General features: G+C 45.5%; 1 protein-coding gene across 28 annotated transcripts in view; it reads left to right on the top strand.

Annotated features, from left to right (window-relative positions):
• The window catches only part of macf1a (microtubule actin crosslinking factor 1a), a 999,246-nt gene that overhangs the window by 459,263 nt on the left and 522,641 nt on the right, over positions 1-17,342 (top strand). For all 28 annotated transcript variants that reach the window (XM_072501197.1, XM_072501201.1, XM_072501190.1 and 25 more), the window contains exons 4-5: positions 1,723-1,800; positions 13,234-13,326. In XM_072501197.1, coding sequence (XP_072357298.1) covers positions 1,723-1,800; positions 13,234-13,326 — 171 coding nt within the window. The remainder of the gene's footprint in view (positions 1-1,722; positions 1,801-13,233; positions 13,327-17,342) is intronic.

The raw sequence follows: 17,342 nt of genomic DNA, 5'->3' as shown, positions 1-17,342 counted from the left end.
GAATCTAACCCGGGTGCCTGGTGCTGTGAGACAGCAGTGCTAACCACTGTGCCACCCACCCTGATTACATTTTTCCCTTCCTATCGTATTCTAATTGATACAGTTGCTCCACTGCTCTGGGGCCTAAACGTCTCTCTTTAAGATTTATAAATTTCCCCTCACTTAAACCCTACCTGCTACCAAATCTCCAAGTGAGGAATTCCAGCAATAAACCTCTGGCCACCTCTCTGCAGTACCAATGGCATTGGATGGCCAAATGGTCATGTTTAAATAGGAATATTCTATCTTTTATAAAATCTTGAGTGTTTTCTATAGCTGCCCATTGTATGTTTATGAGGAAAATAAAAGATTTGTGTATCACAAGAGTATGAATTCTTAGTGTATCATTGCACTATGCCTGATTCAACGGTTTTGGCAGGCAGAAAATGAAACTGTTTCATTTACTCGCATCATCCATTCTGACATCAAGTAGTTTATACTTAAGAGAAATGTTGCTCTCATGTAACACGGTAGCACAAGTGAATAGCACTGTGGCTTCACAGCGCCAGGGTCCCAGGTTCGATTCCCCGTTGGGTCACAGTCTGTGCGGAGTCTGCACGTTCTCCCTGTGTCTGCGTGAGTTTGCTCCGGGTGCTCCGGTTTCCTCCCACAGTCCAAAGACATGGAGGTTAGGTGGATTGGCCATGCTAAATTGCCTTTAGTGTCCAAAACTTTAGGACGGGTTATTGGGTTACGGGGATAGGGTGGAAGTAAGGGCTTAAGTGGATTGGTGCAGACTCGATGGGCCGAATGGCCTCCTTCTGCACTGTATATTCTATGTTAACAGTGGGCATTCAAATTGAAATTTGAATTCTCAAATGCATTTTGTAGGCTTTAATTTTGTTCCTTCTGCAGTTCTTTCTAATTGATAGAAGTCTCCTTTATTGCCAGAACATGCTGGAAATACTAAGCTGGTCAGGCATCATTTGCAAAAAGAGAAACAGTTGTGTTTCAGCACCCCATTCTTTTGTTAGAGGCTCTGACAGATTTTCAGCATTGCTTTTGCCCCCATTATTGCACTGACTGGGTACTTCATTGGCTGAAACATAATCAAGTACTTTCTAGCTTTAACCTAAGAAAACTTGAACTAATACATTCAATGTCACCACATGTCTTAACTTACTGTTTTGTGGGCTTGAGGTTACTTGGCTAGGTGGGTAGCTGAAGGCTTGGGCTCAGAAAAGGAATAAGATCTTGGGACGCCACGGGTAGATTGGCAGGTAGTGTGAGAATGAGGAAGGCAGCAGTGACTCAGCTGGGCACCAGGGAGAGATGGTTGTTCACTCTGCTGGTGACGCGATGTGAGACACAGTAGGATGTGTCATATTACAATCATATGAATATGAATCATATTACAGTCAAAATATCACTACTGCTGTGCATGTCGTATAAAGGAACTGAATTGTTCACCCTTTCCTAGCTTTTCAAAATAGCCTAATTTAAATTTGTTGATGAGATATTTCGGGAGAGTTAAAGATTTTAACCTTGTAACCTATTTGGAATGCTGCCTGCTACCCTGTGTACACATGACAGCTGTCATAAAACTTCCTGTTCTGAAATGTGTGTTGAAGTCTATAAATATGACAAAAAAGAAGAGCCTAAACTGTTTGCATCAATCCGAACTGCAGTTTATATTAAATACCAGGACAAAACTAATTTATCTCCTTGTACTTTTTTTTCTAGCCCCGTGAGAAGGGCCGCATGCGTTTCCACAGGTTGCAGAATGTACAGATTGCACTTGACTACTTAAAGCAACGACAGGTTGGTAAATAGGTACATGGTTATGTGGCAGCCTCGTAATTATGGTATTGAACTATAATTGTACATTCAACCCCACCCCCATCGCAAGCTGTGAAATTGAATTTGCTAAATCTTTTCGCTTCCCTGCAACTTCTACCATTGCATAGGAATAGCAATGTCTTGAATGGCATCACCTCCACATTTGCCACTGTCGTGCACCATCTTGACTTCCAACACCTTGCTGTGCTGTTATTGTCTCTGGATCAATATCCTGCAATTTCCTATCCAGCAGTATATGGCAGCACCATCACTAAAATGTAGAAATAGTACAGCAGTTATCATGGGGGATTTTAATCTACATGTCGATTGGTTTAACCAGGTCGGTCAAGGCAGCCTTGAGGAGGAGTTTACAGAATGTATCCGCGATAGTTTCCGAGAACAGTATGTAATGGAACCTACGAGGGAACAAGCGGTCCTAATCTGGTCCTGTGTAATGAGACAGGATTGATTCAGGATCTCATAGTGAGGGATCCTCTCGGAAGGAGCGATCACAATATGGTGGAATTTAAAATACAGATGGAGGGTGAGAAGGTAAAATCAAGCACTAGTGTTTTGTGCTTAAACAAAGGAGATTACAATGGGATGAGAGAAGAACTAGCTAAGGTAGACTGGGAGCAAAGACTTTATAGTGAAACAGTTGAGGAACAGTGGAGAACCTTCCAAGCGATTTTTCAGTGTTCAGCAAAGGTTTATACCAACAAAAAGGAAGGACGGTAAAAAGAGGGACAATCGACCGTGGATATCTAAGGAAATAAGGGAGAGTATCAAATTGAAGGAAAAAACATACAAAGTAGCAAAGATTAGTGGGAGACTAGAGGACTGGGAAATCTTTAGGGGGCAACAGAAAGCTACCAAAAAAGCTATAAAGAAGAGCAAGATAGATTATGAGAGTAAACTTGCTCAGAATATAAAAACGGATAGTAAAAGTTTCTACAAATATATAAAACAAAAAAGAGTGGCTAAGGTAAGTATTGGTCCTTTAGAGGATGAGAAGGGAGATTTAATAATGGGAGATGAGGAAATGGCTGGGAAACTGAACAGGTGTTTTGGGTCGGTCTTCACAGTGGAAGACACAAATAACATGCCAGTGACTGATGGAGATGAGGCTATGACAGGTGAGGACCTTGAGAGGATTGTTATCACCAAGGAGGTAGTGATGGGCAAGCTAATGGAGCTAAAGGTAGACAAGTTTCCTGGCCCTGTTGGAATGCATCCCAGAGTGCTGAAAGAGATGGCTAGGGAAATTGCAAATGCACTAGTGTTAATTTACCAAAATTCACTAGACTCTGGGGTGGTCCCGGCGGATTGGAAATTAGCAAACGTGACATCACTGTTTAAAAAAGGAGGTAGGCAGAAAGTGGGTAATTATAGGCCAGTGAGCTTAACTTCGGTAGTAGGGAAGATGCTGGAATCTATCATCAAGGAAGAAATAGCGAGGCAACTGGATGGAAATTGTCCCATTGGGCAGACGCAGCATGGGTTCATAAAGGGCAGGTCGTGCCTAACTAATTTAGTGGAATTTTTTGAGGACATTACCAGTGCGCTAGATAATGGGGAGCCAATGGATGTGGTATATCTGGATTTCCAGAAAGCCTCTGACAAGGTGCCACACAAAAGGTTGCTGCATAAGATAAAGATGCATGGCATTAAGGGGAAAGTAGTAGCATGGATAGAGGATTGGTTAATTAATAGAAAGCAAAGAGTGGTGATTAATGGATGTTTCTCTGGTTGGCAATCAGTAGCTAGTGGTGTCCCTCCGGGATCAGTGTTGGGCCCACAACTATTCACAATTTACATAGATGATTTGGAGTTGGGGACAAAGTGCAATGTGTCCAAGTTTGCAGACGACACTAAGATAAGTGGGAAAGCAAAAAGTGCAGAGGATACTGGAAGTCTGCAGAGGGATTTGGATAGGTTAAATGAATGGGCTAGGGTCTGGCAGATGGAATACAATGTTGACAAATGTGAGGTTATCCATTTTGGTAGGAATAACAGCAAAAGGGATTATTATTTAAATGATAAAATATTAAAACATGCTGCTGTGCAGAGAGACCTGGGTGTGCTAGTGCATGAGTCGCAAAACGTTGGTTTACAGGTACAGGTGATTAAGAAGGCAAATGGAATTTTGTCTTTCATTGCTAGGGGGATGGAGTTTAAGACTAGGGAGGTTATGCTGCAATTGTATATGGTGTTAGTGAGGCCACACCTGGAGTATTGTGTTCAGTTTTGGTCTCCTTACTTGAGAAAGGACGTACTGGCACTGGAGGGTGTGCAGAGGAGATTCACTAGGTTAATCCCAGAGCTTGAAGGGGTTGGATTACGAGGAGAGGTTGAGTAGACTGGGACTGTACTCGTTGGAATTTAGAAAGATGAGGGGGGTTCTTATCGAAACATATAAAATTATGAAGGGAATAGATAAGATAGATGCGGGCAGGTTGTTTCCACTGGCGGGTGAAAGCAGAACTAGGGGGCATAGCCTCAAAATAAGGGGAAGTAGATTTAGGACTGAGTTTAGGAGGAACATCTTCACCCAAAGGGTTGTGAATCTATGGAATTCCTTGCCCAGTGAAGCAGTAGAGGCTCCTTCATTAAATGTTTTCAAGATAACGATAGATAGTTTTTTGAAGAATAAAGGGATTAAGGGTTATGTGGAGCTGAGTCCACAAAAGATCAGCCATGATCTCATTGAATGGTGGAGCAGGCTCGAGGGGCCAGATGGCCTACTCCTGCTTCCAGTTCTTATGTTGTTAAAAGCGTTTAAGGCAAAGGTTCGCCACTGTCAAAGTAACAAAGAAAAGTACAGCACAGGAGCAGGTCCTTCGGCCCGCCAAGCCTGCGCCGACCATGCTGGTCATCTAACCTAGAATCGTCTACACTTCTGGGGTCTGCATATGTCTATTCCCATCCTATTCATGTATTTGTCAAGATGTCCCTTAAACGTCACTATTGTATCTGCTTCCACCTCCTCTGGCTGCAAATTCCAGGCACCCACTACCCTCTGTGTAAAAAAAAAAAAAAAAAAAAAAACAGAAGTTCCTCGCACATCTCCTCTAAACTTTGCCCCTCGCACCTGAAACCTATGTCGTCTCAGGATAAGCAATAGATGCAGCTTTGTCCACATCTCAAATACATAAAGAAATGGACAAACATAATTTATTGACTTGTACATTACTTCCATGTTTTCTATTTCTGCTATTGGATTTTAAATTGGTTTAGATACAATTTTAACTTTACAGGGTTGGGTCATGGTAATTAGATAAATTATTTCATGCAAGCTTCCCATGGGGCTTGATGGGCCATTGAATTAACCAGTGGGATTAAACCATGGAAACCAAGAAGGTGTTTAAATTGTTGATTTGTATGTCTGCATGACTAGAGAAGGTTATATAAAAGGATAATATAATATCTTTATGTATTGCTGAAAAAAGACAATTTGTCAAAGCTTTTCATTTTGTACTGGTCAGGACAATTGCAAAGTACCAATGTTAGGAGAAACAACAACTTTATGCTGTGTGAGAAGAAAGTGCTGCTTGGTTGCCATGGAGAATATACCAGTTGATAATGACTGACGGTTAATTACCGAGCATTGTTTCAAATTTACTTGACTTTGATTAGTCAAGACATTGCCCTGTGGAATGAACCAGCAAGTGGCTATCACTTTGTTGTTTCGCTTGCATATTTCTGATGTTGTCATCAAAGTTGCAGTGGGGGATCATTATTATTATGTGGCGAGTAGTGAACACAATTCCGTAAGCTTTTGGATACTCATGGAAAAGGTCAAGTATTGTCCTAGGGTTAAGGTGCTAAATTGGGGGAAGGCTAACTACAACCAGATTAGGCAGGATTTGGAGGCTGTTGTTTGGGAGAGGTTGTTTGAGGGTAAATCCACATTTGGCATGTGGGAGTCTTTTAAGGAGCAGTTGATGGGAGTGCAGGACAGGCATGTGCCGGTAAAAAGGAAGGACAGGAAAGGCAGGATTCCGAAACCATGGATGACCAGGGAAATTGCAAATCTTGTCAAAAAGAAAAAAGATGCATACGTGAGGTACAGGCAATTAAAACCAGATGAAGCACTTGAGGAATACAAGGAAAGTAGAAAAGAGCTCAAGCAGGGAGTTAGGAGGGCAAAAAGGGTCACAAAATGCCCATGGCAGACCAGATTAAGGAGAATCCCAAGGCATTTTATACATATTTTGGTCCACTCAAGGACAAAGGAGGGAAATGATGTGCAGAACAAAAGGAAGTAGGTGAGATCCTAAATGAGTATTTTGAATCTGTATTCATAAAGAAGAGGGACAGGTTGATTGGTGGTGTCTCAAAGGGATGTGTAACACTTTAGAACAGGTCGTTATTACAAAGGAGGAAGTGTTTGGCGTGTTTAAAAAGCATTAAGGTAGACAAATCCCCAGGGCCAGATGGCATCTATCCCAGGGAGTGGAGAGATGAAATCGCTGGGCCTCTAACAGAAATCTTTGTGTCCTCGTTGGCCACAGGTGATATCCAAGAGGATTGGAGGATAGCCAATGTTGTACCGTTATTTAAGAAGGGTTGCAATGATAATCCGGGTAATTATAGGCCAGTGAGCTTGGTGTCAGTGATAGTGAAATTGTTGGAAAAGATTCTCAGAGATAGGATCTATGCACATTTAGAAGTGAATGGTCTTATTAGCGACAGACAGCATGGTTTTGTACGAGGGAGGTCATGCCTCACTAATTTAAATGCATTTTTTGAGGAGGTGGCAAAAATGATTGACGAGGGAAGGGCTGTGGATGTTGTCTACATGGACGTTTGATATGGTCCCTCATGGTGGGCTGTGCAGAAAAATCACATGGGGTCGGGGTGAACTAGCTGGATGGATCCAGAATTAGCTTGGCCATAGAAGACGGAGGGTAGCAGTGGAAGGGTATTTTTCCGAATGGAGGTCTGTAACTAGTGGTGTTCCGCAGGGATCAGTACTGGGACCTCTGCTCTTTGTAATATATATATAAATGACTTGGAAGAAAGCGGGTCTGATTAGCAAGTTTGCAGATGATACTAAGATTGCAGGAGTTGTGGATAGTGATGATTGTCAGAGAATAGAACAGGATATAGATAGGCTGCAAAATTGGGCAGAGAAATGGCAGATGGAATTTAACCCGGACAAATGCGAGGTGATGCATTTTGGTAGATCCAATTCAGGTGGGAGCTATAAAATAAATGGCAGAACCATCAGGAGTATAGAGACAGAGAGATCTGGGCATGCAAATCCACAGATCCTTAAAAGTGGCATCACAGGTGGAAATGGTGGTTAAAAAAAGCATATGGCATGCTTGCCTTCATAGGATGGGGTATCGAAAATTATGATACAGTTATATAGAACGTTGGTCAGGCCACATTTGGAATACTGTGTCCAATTCTGGTCACCGCACTACCAGAAGGACGTGGAGGCTTTGGAGAGATTACAGAAGAAGCTTACCATGATGCTGCCTGGTATGGAAGGTATTAGCTATGAGAAGAGATTGAATAAACTGGGATTGTTCTCCCTCGAGAGATTGAGGCTGAGGGGCGACCTGATAGAAGTTTATAAAATTATTAGCGGTAGAGATAGGGTGAACAGTTGGAGGCTTTTACCCAGGGCGGAATTGAAAATCACAAGGGGGCACAAGGTTCAGTGGAGATGTGTGGGGGAAGTTTTTTTTTTGCACAAGAGAGTGGTGGTGGCCTGGAATGCACTGCCAAGTGAGGTGGTTGAAGCAGATACGTTTGCGACCTTTAAGACTTATCTGGATAGGCACATGAACAGACGGGGTATAGAAGGATGCAGGCGGTTGGTCCAGATGGGACTCGTGATCGGCGCAGGCTTGGAGGGTCGAAGGACCTGTTCCTTTGCTGTATTGTTCTTTGTTCTATACCTGATTACCCCGAAAGGGCAAGGTGTATCTCAAATTTGAGGCACAGATGAAGCTAGCTGTTTAACGCTGCTATTAGTTCAGTGCCAACATGAGTGCTATCCGCCACTTAGGCTACTGCCAACAAGCTAAAAAGACATTCTGCCTATCCCAGTTGAGTAATGTGAGAAATGAGTGAGGTATTTAGGCTGTACATCCCAAAGACTGGCAGATGGTGTCAAATAGTATGTCTCTTCCACTGTTCTCAATGGTGCAAATACAGACCGCACCCAACCAACCCATGCTTGCAAAATGCAAAACTCAACATTAGATATGATTGGACAAAATTTGCGAAATAATTAGTCGGGCTTGCAGTGTGGCGCATTTGTGTGCACTGGGAGCTACATATATTAATAGACAGCGCCTTGTTCTTTGCAGACTGAAAGAACATGGCTTGAAGACAGAAGACAGGGTGGCACAGTGAATAGCCTTGCTGTCTCACAGTGCCAGTGACCCGAGTACAATTCCGGCCTTGGGTGACTGTGTGGAGTTTGCACATTCTCTCCATGTCTATGTGGGTTTCCTCTGGGTGCTCCGGTTTCCTCTCACAGTCCAAAGATGTTCAGGTTAGGTGGATTGACCATGATAAATTCCTCCCTAGTGTCCAGGAATGTGTAGATTAGGTTAAGGGGTCATTGGGATAGGGTGGGGAAGTGCTCTCTGGTGGAGTGCTATTTCAGAGGGTCGGTGCAGATTCAATGGGCTGAATGGCCTCCTGCACAAAAGGGATTCTATGTACACGTGTTGCATCTGTTTCAGTTAAACAAAATAAGTGATAACCATTCACTGATACATTCCGCAGGGTAATGAGTTGCCCAATCAGAGTCAAGCTGCATGGTTTAAATTTCAAACAATGCTTGGCAGTTGACTGCCAGCCACCATCAGTGGTGCATTCCCCATGGGAATGCCTTATCAACCAGAGTCAACTTGCCAACAAAGCAGTTCTCTTCGCATACAGTATAAAGCTGTTGTTGTTTCCCCTGACATTGGTATTCTTGTGACTGTCCTGATGAGTGCAAGATGAAATGTTTCAACAAAATGTATTTATCAGCAGTTCTCAAGTTCTGCTGCTCTACTAAAGACTAATCATTGCAACAACTTCAATTATTTTAGCTGAGTGAAAATTCAACCAGAAGTACATCCATTGTGACTTGAGTGGAGCTATCATTTCTCTCTCTCTCTCTCTCTCTCTCCCCCCCTCCCCCCTCCTCTCTCTCTCTCTCTCTCTCTCTCTCTCTCTCTCTCTCTCTTCTCCCCCCCCCCCCCCATGCTTTTTTAAAAACATTTAAAGTACCCAATTCTTTTTTTCCAATTAATGGACAATTTAGTGTGGCCAATCCACTTACCCTGCACATCTTTGTGTTGTGGGATGAGACCCATGCAAACCCCTCACAGACAGTGACCCAGGGCCGGAATCGAACCCGGGTCCTCCGAGCAGTGAGGCAGCCGTGCTATCCACTGCGCCAGCGTGCCACTCCGAACTAAGATTATCATTTAGCCATAATTCAAATTCACATACTTAGAAAAATCAGTGATCACATTTGTTGATCGTAACAGTTTTTAAGTCCCCAAACTCCACAAACGGTCGATAAAATTATTTTCTTTTAAGTGTATTCATTGAAGTCTTATCAAATAACACTAACAATATAACAAACAATCAACCAACAAAGATGTAAAGGTACAAAGCCAAAAAGTTACAAACAAATTCCCCCCCCCCCCCCAAATACACAAACTAAAAGCTAAACACTATAACTAAATCCCCTAACAGCTAACAGTATCTAGAATGAAATGAAACGAAAATCGCTTATTGTCACAAGTAGGCTTCAAATGAAGTTACTGTGAAAAGTCCCTAGATCCTTAAAAAAGGAAATAAAAAGTTGCCACCCACCCCTTGATGGTATGTTAACATTTTTCCAAGTGCAGGAATGTTAATAAATCGCTCAGCCAGGCAGAAGCACTGGGCGGGATGGGAGACCTCCAGCTAAGCAATATTCGCCTCCGGGCTACCCCAGAGTGAAACATTGCTGAGTCTTAGACTCCAAATATGGCTACCAATCGACGTGGCTCTAGAATCAGCTGAATAATCTCGATATAGTGTTGAAAAGGGAAACCCAGAAGCTGGTATGTTTGGGTCAGGACAAAAATATATGTGAGTGGTTAGCTGGGGCAAATGAACAACGATTACACTTGTCCTCCACCTTTTGGAAAAACCCACTCATCCTTGCCTTGGTTCGTGCGTCCTGTGTAGCACTTTGAACGGAATTAAACTCATCCAGGCACAAGAGGATGTGGAGTTGACGCTGCAGAGGGCCTCCCACCAAGCCTCATCAGTAAGCACAGGACCCAGCTCCCCCCTCCCATCTTGTCCTAACTCCATCCAATGGAGAGTATAACCATATAGGTTTGAGATAGACCCCTCGCCAGTTGAGCCAAGGATAAAACCTTCCTCAGTAAAGAAAAGGTCAGAAAGGAAAGAAAAACCTTACGGCGAAAAGTCACGAATCTGAAAATAAGAATTGGGCGACTGAAATTTGTCAGCTAGCTGCTTAAAACTGGCAAAATCGCCCCTCTACCAATAGGTCCCTAAAATGCTCAAGTCCTTTTGCCCTCCAAGATTTAAACAAAGAGTCCAAACCAGAAATGAAGAAGAGTTGATTGTTACAAATAGGGGCAAAAGAAAATGGAAAAAAGTGCTGCCGGAACGGTTCTCAAATCCTGAGGGAGGAGAACATCACCGGATTTGAGGGAAGTCTAGCAGGAGAGAAGGGCAGTGGTGCAGTAATTATAGCATGAAGTGTAGAGGCAGTGCACGAGCGAGCCTCCATTCTGCCCCAAATAGAATTGGGGTCCCTAATCCACTGCAGACGTTTTTGGATGTCATAGATTATCATAGAATTTACAGTGCAGAAGGAGGCCATTCGGCCCATCGAGTCTGCACCAGCTCTTGGAAAGAGCACCCTACCCAAGGTCAACACCTACACCCTATCCCCATAACACAGTAACCCCACCCAGCACTAAGGGCAATTTTGGACACTCGGGGCAATTTATCATGGCCAATCCACCTAACCTGCACATCTTTGGACTGTGGGAGGAAACCGGAGCACCGGGAGGAAACCCACGGACACACTGGGAGGATGTGTAGACTCCGCACAGACAGGGACCCAAGCCGGAATCGAACCTGGGACCCTGGAGCTGTGAAGCAATTGTGCTATCCACAATGCTACCGTGCTGCCCAAAAGTTTAAAAAAAAATTGGGGAGAGCCTGTCTCTTTGGACAGAACACTGCAGATTCTGGGATTGCTACCCACCCAAATGAAAGCAGAAATCAATTTGTTAAGCTTAATTTAAAAAAAGGCTTTGGGCAAAAAAAAATAGTGATACATTGAAAGAAGAATAAAAACCCAGATTAATCATTTGGTTCCTGCCAGAGACAGAGGGAGGCTGTTCCACCTCTGCAGAGCCACTCTGGCATTTTGATCAGGCTTGAGTAGTTTAATTTATGAAGTGAGGCCCAATTATGGGCTACCCGGACCCCCAAATACCAGAGACTGGCATTGAAAAGGTAACAAGCTAAACTGAGCTGTTTTTTTTGGGGGGGTGGGGGGAGGGGGGGGGGGGTGGGGGGAGGAGGGGGGGGGGGGTGGGGGGGAGGAGGGGGGGGGTAGGGGGGGAGGAGGGGAGGAGGGGAGGAGGGGAGGGGGGTAGGGGGGGAGGAGGGGAGGAGGGGGGGAGAGAATAGCAGAAAACACTAATTCTGCCCAAATTCAATTTATAGCCAGAGAAGGAGCAAAATGCATGAAACATCTTCATTATGTTATCTATGGAGGGAGTCGTGCCTGTAATGTTCAGGAGTAGGTCATCCACATAAAGCAATACCTGATGCTCCAATCCATCCCAACAAACACCCCTCCATTGATCAGAGGCCAACGCTATACAGAGAGTATCTATTGCCAAGGGAACAGAAGTGGGGGAAGAGGGCAGCCCCATCTGGTGCCCCTACCCAAGGGAAAGTAATCTGAGTGTAAAATGGGTGGCATGGTAGCACAGTGGTCAGCACTGTTGCTTCGCAGTGCCAAGGACCCAGGTTCGATTCCCGGCTTGGGTCACTGTCTGTGTGGAATCTGCACGTTCTCCCCGTGTCTGCGTGGGTTTCCTTCGGGTGCTCCGGCTTCCTCCCACATGTCCCAAAAGACGGGCTGTTAGGTGAATTGGGCATTCTGAATTCTCCCTCAATGCACCTGAACAGGTGCCGTAGTGTGGCGACTAGGGGATTTGCAGTAACTTCATTGCAGTGCTAATGTAAACCTACTTGTGACACTAATAAAGATTATTAAATGCTCATGCAAATGCTGGCAGTAGGGTCATTATACAACAGACGAATCCAGGAGACAAATTTATGGTCAAACCCAAATCTCCTGAGAATCTCTAATAGATAATCCCATTCCACCCTATCAAATGCTTTTTCAACGTCCCGAGATGCAATAACCCCAGGCTCGGGTGCTGGGGAGGGGGAAGAATAACATTTAAAAGGTGCCATCTAGTGGCCGACAAGTATCGGCCCTTCACAAAGCCTGTTTGATCCGCTGAAATTATACCTGGGAGGCAAGGCACCAGCTGGAGCGCTAGGACCTTAGCCAGCAGCTTAACGTGTTTAAAAGTGAGATGGGTCAGTGTGAACCATACTCGGCTGGGTCCTTGTTCCCCTTAAGAAGCAAAGCAAGAGAGGCTTGAGTGAGACAAAGAACCCCGTTACAGTGAGGTCTGTTAATGTCGTCTCGATGCCTTTCATTGTGGCTCCATGAGCTTCAACGGTCTTATTTGAGCTTTCTAAGGCAAAACAAATGGGGGCCAAGGTCTCTTCAATTGATCCTTTAAAATCTACCGGCAAACCTTGACGGTGTATCTGTAGTTCGCTCGCCAAGTGCTAACCAGATCCTCGGTTGTTAATGGGGTGGTTGGAAAAGGAAAAGGAGAACCCACCCCTGCCATCTTCCAGAAGAATCCTGCGAGGTTTCCGAATACGTTGACAGATTTCGGCCTGAATCCTTCTTATTTTTGTTTCTCCTGGGCATCTCTGTAAGATGAAGCTCCATTTCATTAAATTATTAAGTTTTCGACAGGTAAACCGTTTGTGGCGTCAGAATAGAGGGTAAAAAGTATCAGCTTTCTAGCGGAAGCCGCCTCGTGCACATCCTCTCCCTACATTACGTCACCAGAAGTCGTTCGATAAAATTCTGGCAGCGGAAGCTGTGGTATCTATCTTTATTTGAATTTTTGTGTATTGACGGGTATAATTTAACACCAGTATTTCTAATGCCCTAATTATAGGAGTATGTGGTTATTTGACTTGTTGAACAAAAGTTTCCCCAAAAAACTTCATATATGGGATTTATTTCTCAAATATATAGTGAAGAAAGGCAAACCTGTGTGATACACTGAAATATCAATTGCATTTTTATTCTTTTAGGTGAAATTAGTAAATATTCGAAATGATGACATCACTGATGGAAATCCAAAACTAACACTTGGTTTAATTTGGACCATAATTCTACATTTTCAGGTAAGGGATTTCTGTGGATTGATTGGCTTGTGTATTATTTTTATTGTTCTGTGCACAGTGCAGACAGATTGTCTCACACATGAAAAACATAGGACATACGATAGATACACAATGTAAATACATAGACGTCGGATGAAGTATACGGAGTGTAGAGAAGATGCATGGACAGATCAGTTCAGTCCATAAGAGGGTCTTGCAGGAGTCTGGTAACAGCGAGGAAGAAGCTGTTTTTGAATCTGTTCGTGTGTGTTCTTATACTTTTATATCTCCTGCCCAATGGAAGAGGTTCGAAGATCAGATAATCTTGGTGGGAGGGGGTCTTTGATTATGCTGCTCGCTTTCCCAAGGCAGTGGAAGATGTAGACAGAGTCAATGGATGGGAGGCGGGTTCGCGTGATGCAGTGAGCTGTGTTCACGAGTCTCTGTAGTTTCTTACGGTTTGAGCCGAGCAGTTGCCATACCAGGCTGTGATGCAGCCAGATAGGATGCTTTCTATGGTGCATCTGTAAAAATTGGTAAGAGTTTATGTGGTCATGCTGAATTTCCTCAGTGTCTTGAGGAAGCAAAGGTGCTATTGTGCTTTCTTGGTTGTCTATCTCTGTGTTCTCTATCTCACTCCTGTATTCTGACTCTTTGTTGTTCAGCCTTATGGGGCCCCTGTATTGAGGGCTATTGTGGAGGTGGTGGTGTATGTCCTTACTGATTGTGGTCTATGGGTCAGGAAGTTGAGGATCCATAGGGAGGAGCCAAGTCCTAGGTTTTGAAGTTTTTATACGAGCTTGGCTGGGATTATGGTGTTGAAGGCGGAGCTATATTCAATGAATAGGAGTCTGACGTAGAGTCCTTGTTGTCGAGATGCTGCAGGGATGAGTGAAGGGCCAAGGAGATAGCGTCTGTTGTGGACCGGTTGTGGTGGTATGCGAATTGGCGATACATGGCTAAAGAACTAGGCACTCACGGTGGAAGAGTGTTGAGAGAGAATTCTAGGATATGCTAGGATATTCTTTTTTTTATATAAACATTTTATTGAGGTATTTATGGTTTTACAACAACAAAATAAACAATGTACATGAATCTATAAACGTAGTGCAAAAGCCTGCTTCCTCCCTTACAGGTCCGACCTTTACTAACCCCCTACTCTAAACTAAGCTAATCCACAGCCCCCCCGCCCCCCCCCCCCCCTTCTGTTGACGGTTAATTTTCCACAAAAAAGTCGACGAACGGCTCCCACCTCCGGGCGAACCCTAACGTTGACCCTCCAGGCAAATCTTGATTTTCTCCAGACAGAGAAAGCTAGCCATGTCAGTTAGCCAGGTCTCTGACTTTGGGGGCTTTGAGTCCCTCCGGGCTACCAGAGAGGCAAAGGCCAGAACGTCTGCCTCTTTCTCCTCCTGGATTCCCGGATCTTCCGACACCCCAAAAATCGCCACCTCTGGACTCGGCGCCACCCTTGTTTTCAATACTTTGGACATGACATCTGCCAGAATCCCCTAAGCTTTGGGCATGTCCAGAACATGCAAACATGGTTCGCTGGTCCTCCCGCACACCTTGCGCACCTGTCTTCCACCCCAAAGAACCTGCTCACCCGGGCCACTGTCATGTGAGCCCGGTGAACAACCTTGAATTGTATCAGGCGTCCGCCAGAGACCATCCTCTATCTCTCCTCCCAACTCCTCGCCCCACTTGCAGTTCAGCTCCTCAGTCTGCGTCTCCTCCGACCCCATGAGTTCCTTGTAAATGTCAGAGATCCTCCCTTCTCCCATCCACACTCTGGAAACTACCCTGTCCTGTATCCCCCTTGGTGGTAGGAGCGGGAAGGTTGACACCTGCCTGCGTAAGAGGCCCCGCACCTGCAGGTACCTAAATTTGTTTCCCCTCGCCAATCCAAATTTCTCCTCCAGCTTCCTCAGGCTAAGAAAGCTCCCCTCTATAAACATATCCCCCATCCTCTCAATCCCTGCTCTCTGCAATCTCCGAAACCCTCCATCCATCCTTCCCGGGGCAAGCCGGTGATTATTACAGATTGGAGACCACACCGATGCTCCCTCCACTCCCACGTCCCTCCTCCATTGCCCCCAGACCCTCAGGGCCACTTCACCACTGGTGGAGTACCGTGCCAGCGGGAACCGCAAAGGTGCTGCATTCAACGCCCCCAAGCTGGTGCCCTTGCATGAGGCCGCCTCCACACGCTCCATACCGACTCTCCCCCCACCACCCACTTCCTGATCATGGCTATGTTCGCCACCCAATTGTAATTACTGAAGTTCGGCAGCGCCAGCCCACCCTCCCCCTGGCTCCGCTCAAGCATCCCCTTTTTTACTCGCGGGGTCTTGCCCGTCCATACAAAGCCAGTGATTACCTTATTGACCCATTTAAAAAAGGACTGTGGAATATAGATGGGGAGACACTGAAACATAAACCGGAATCTCGGGAGGAGCGTCATTTTCACTGTCTGCACCCTCCCAGCCAGTGACAACGGAAGCGCGTCCCATCTCTGAAAATCGTCCTTCATTTGGTCGACTAGACGGGCCAGATTAAGCTCGTGCAGCCGTTCCCACTCCCGTGCCATCTGGATGCCTAGGTACCAAAAGCTTCCTCCTACCCCTCTAAACGGCAGTTCCCCCAGTCGCCTCTCCTGCCCCCTTGCCTGGACCGCAAACATCTCACTTTTCCCCATATTTAGTCTGTATCCCAAAAACCGGCCAAATTCCCCCAGAATCCTCATAATTTCTTCCATCCCCTCTAATGGGTCCGATACATACAGGAGCAGGTCGTTTGCGTAAAGCAAGACTCTGTGCTCCAACCCCCCCCCGGACCAGCCCCTTGAGGCTCTCAGCGCAATTGCCAGCGGCTCTTTGGCTAACGCGAACAACAGTGGGGAGAGGGGGCATCCCTGTCTCGTCCCCCGATGCAGCCTAAAATAGTCCGATGTTGTACTATTCATCCGTGTGCTCGCAACAGGAGCCTGATACAACAACCTGACCTAGTCAATAAAGCCCCGCCCAAATCTGAACTGTCTCAGTACCCCCCACAGATATTCCCATTTTACCCGATCAAAAGCCTTCTCTGTGTCCATTGCGACCACTACCTCCACCTCCCTACCTTCCGGGGGCATCATGATCAAATTTAACAACCTTTTTACATTGGCCACCAACTGCCTTCCCTTAACAAACGACGGGAGAACGTCCCATCCCCCAGCAACTTCTCAAACATGCCCGCTATGTATGCCCCAGCGTCCGCTCCTTCGGACCCCTCCGGGAGACCAACGATTCTCAGGTTCTGCCGGCGGGATCTAATCTCTAGGTCCTCTACGTTCTCCAGGAGCCTTTTCTGCTGGTCTCTCAGCATCCCCACCTCCAACTCCACCGCAGTTTGATGTTCCTCCTGCTCAGCCAGCGCCTTCTCTACTTTCTGGATCGCCCGATCTTGGGCATCCAATCTGAGCTCCAGCTGCGCAATTGATTCTTTATTCTGGTCCAAGCATTCCTGCTTCTGCTCGGCGAAGCCCTTCTGGATAAATTGCATCAGCTGCTCCGTTCACCGCTGGGTCGACAAGCCAGGACTCCGGTCATTTGCCATGCTTTCCCCTGCTGCAGCTTCAGCCCAAGCCTTCTCTGTTCATCTGTTCTTCCTTTGCGAGCACTCCTAGTCCGCCTCTCCATGCACCGATGTGGGAATCCAATCAACAATTGCCTCTACCATCAATTTTCCAAATCCAGTCCGGTAAAAAATTGGGGGAATAGGTCCAAAGGTCCGACCCGAGCGGGAGCAACCAAATGCGCGACCTACTCCTTCACAGCTGCCACCGGAAGCCTTGATATGCTAGGATATTCTAGGGGGAGGCGGTGGCATACCGGTATTGTTACGGGACTAGTAATCCAGAGACTCGGAGTAATGCTCTGAGGACCCAGATTCAAATCCAGCCATTGGGAGATGGTAAAATTTGGATTCAATAAACATCTGGAATTGAAAGTCTGGTGATGATCATGAAACCATTGTCAATTGTAGTAAAAATC

Source organism: Scyliorhinus torazame, chromosome 1, assembly GCF_047496885.1.
Source record: "Scyliorhinus torazame isolate Kashiwa2021f chromosome 1, sScyTor2.1, whole genome shotgun sequence".
In the NCBI taxonomy this organism is placed as follows: domain Eukaryota; kingdom Metazoa; phylum Chordata; class Chondrichthyes; order Carcharhiniformes; family Scyliorhinidae; genus Scyliorhinus; species Scyliorhinus torazame.
This window is presented reverse-complemented; position numbering and strand designations above follow the sequence as displayed.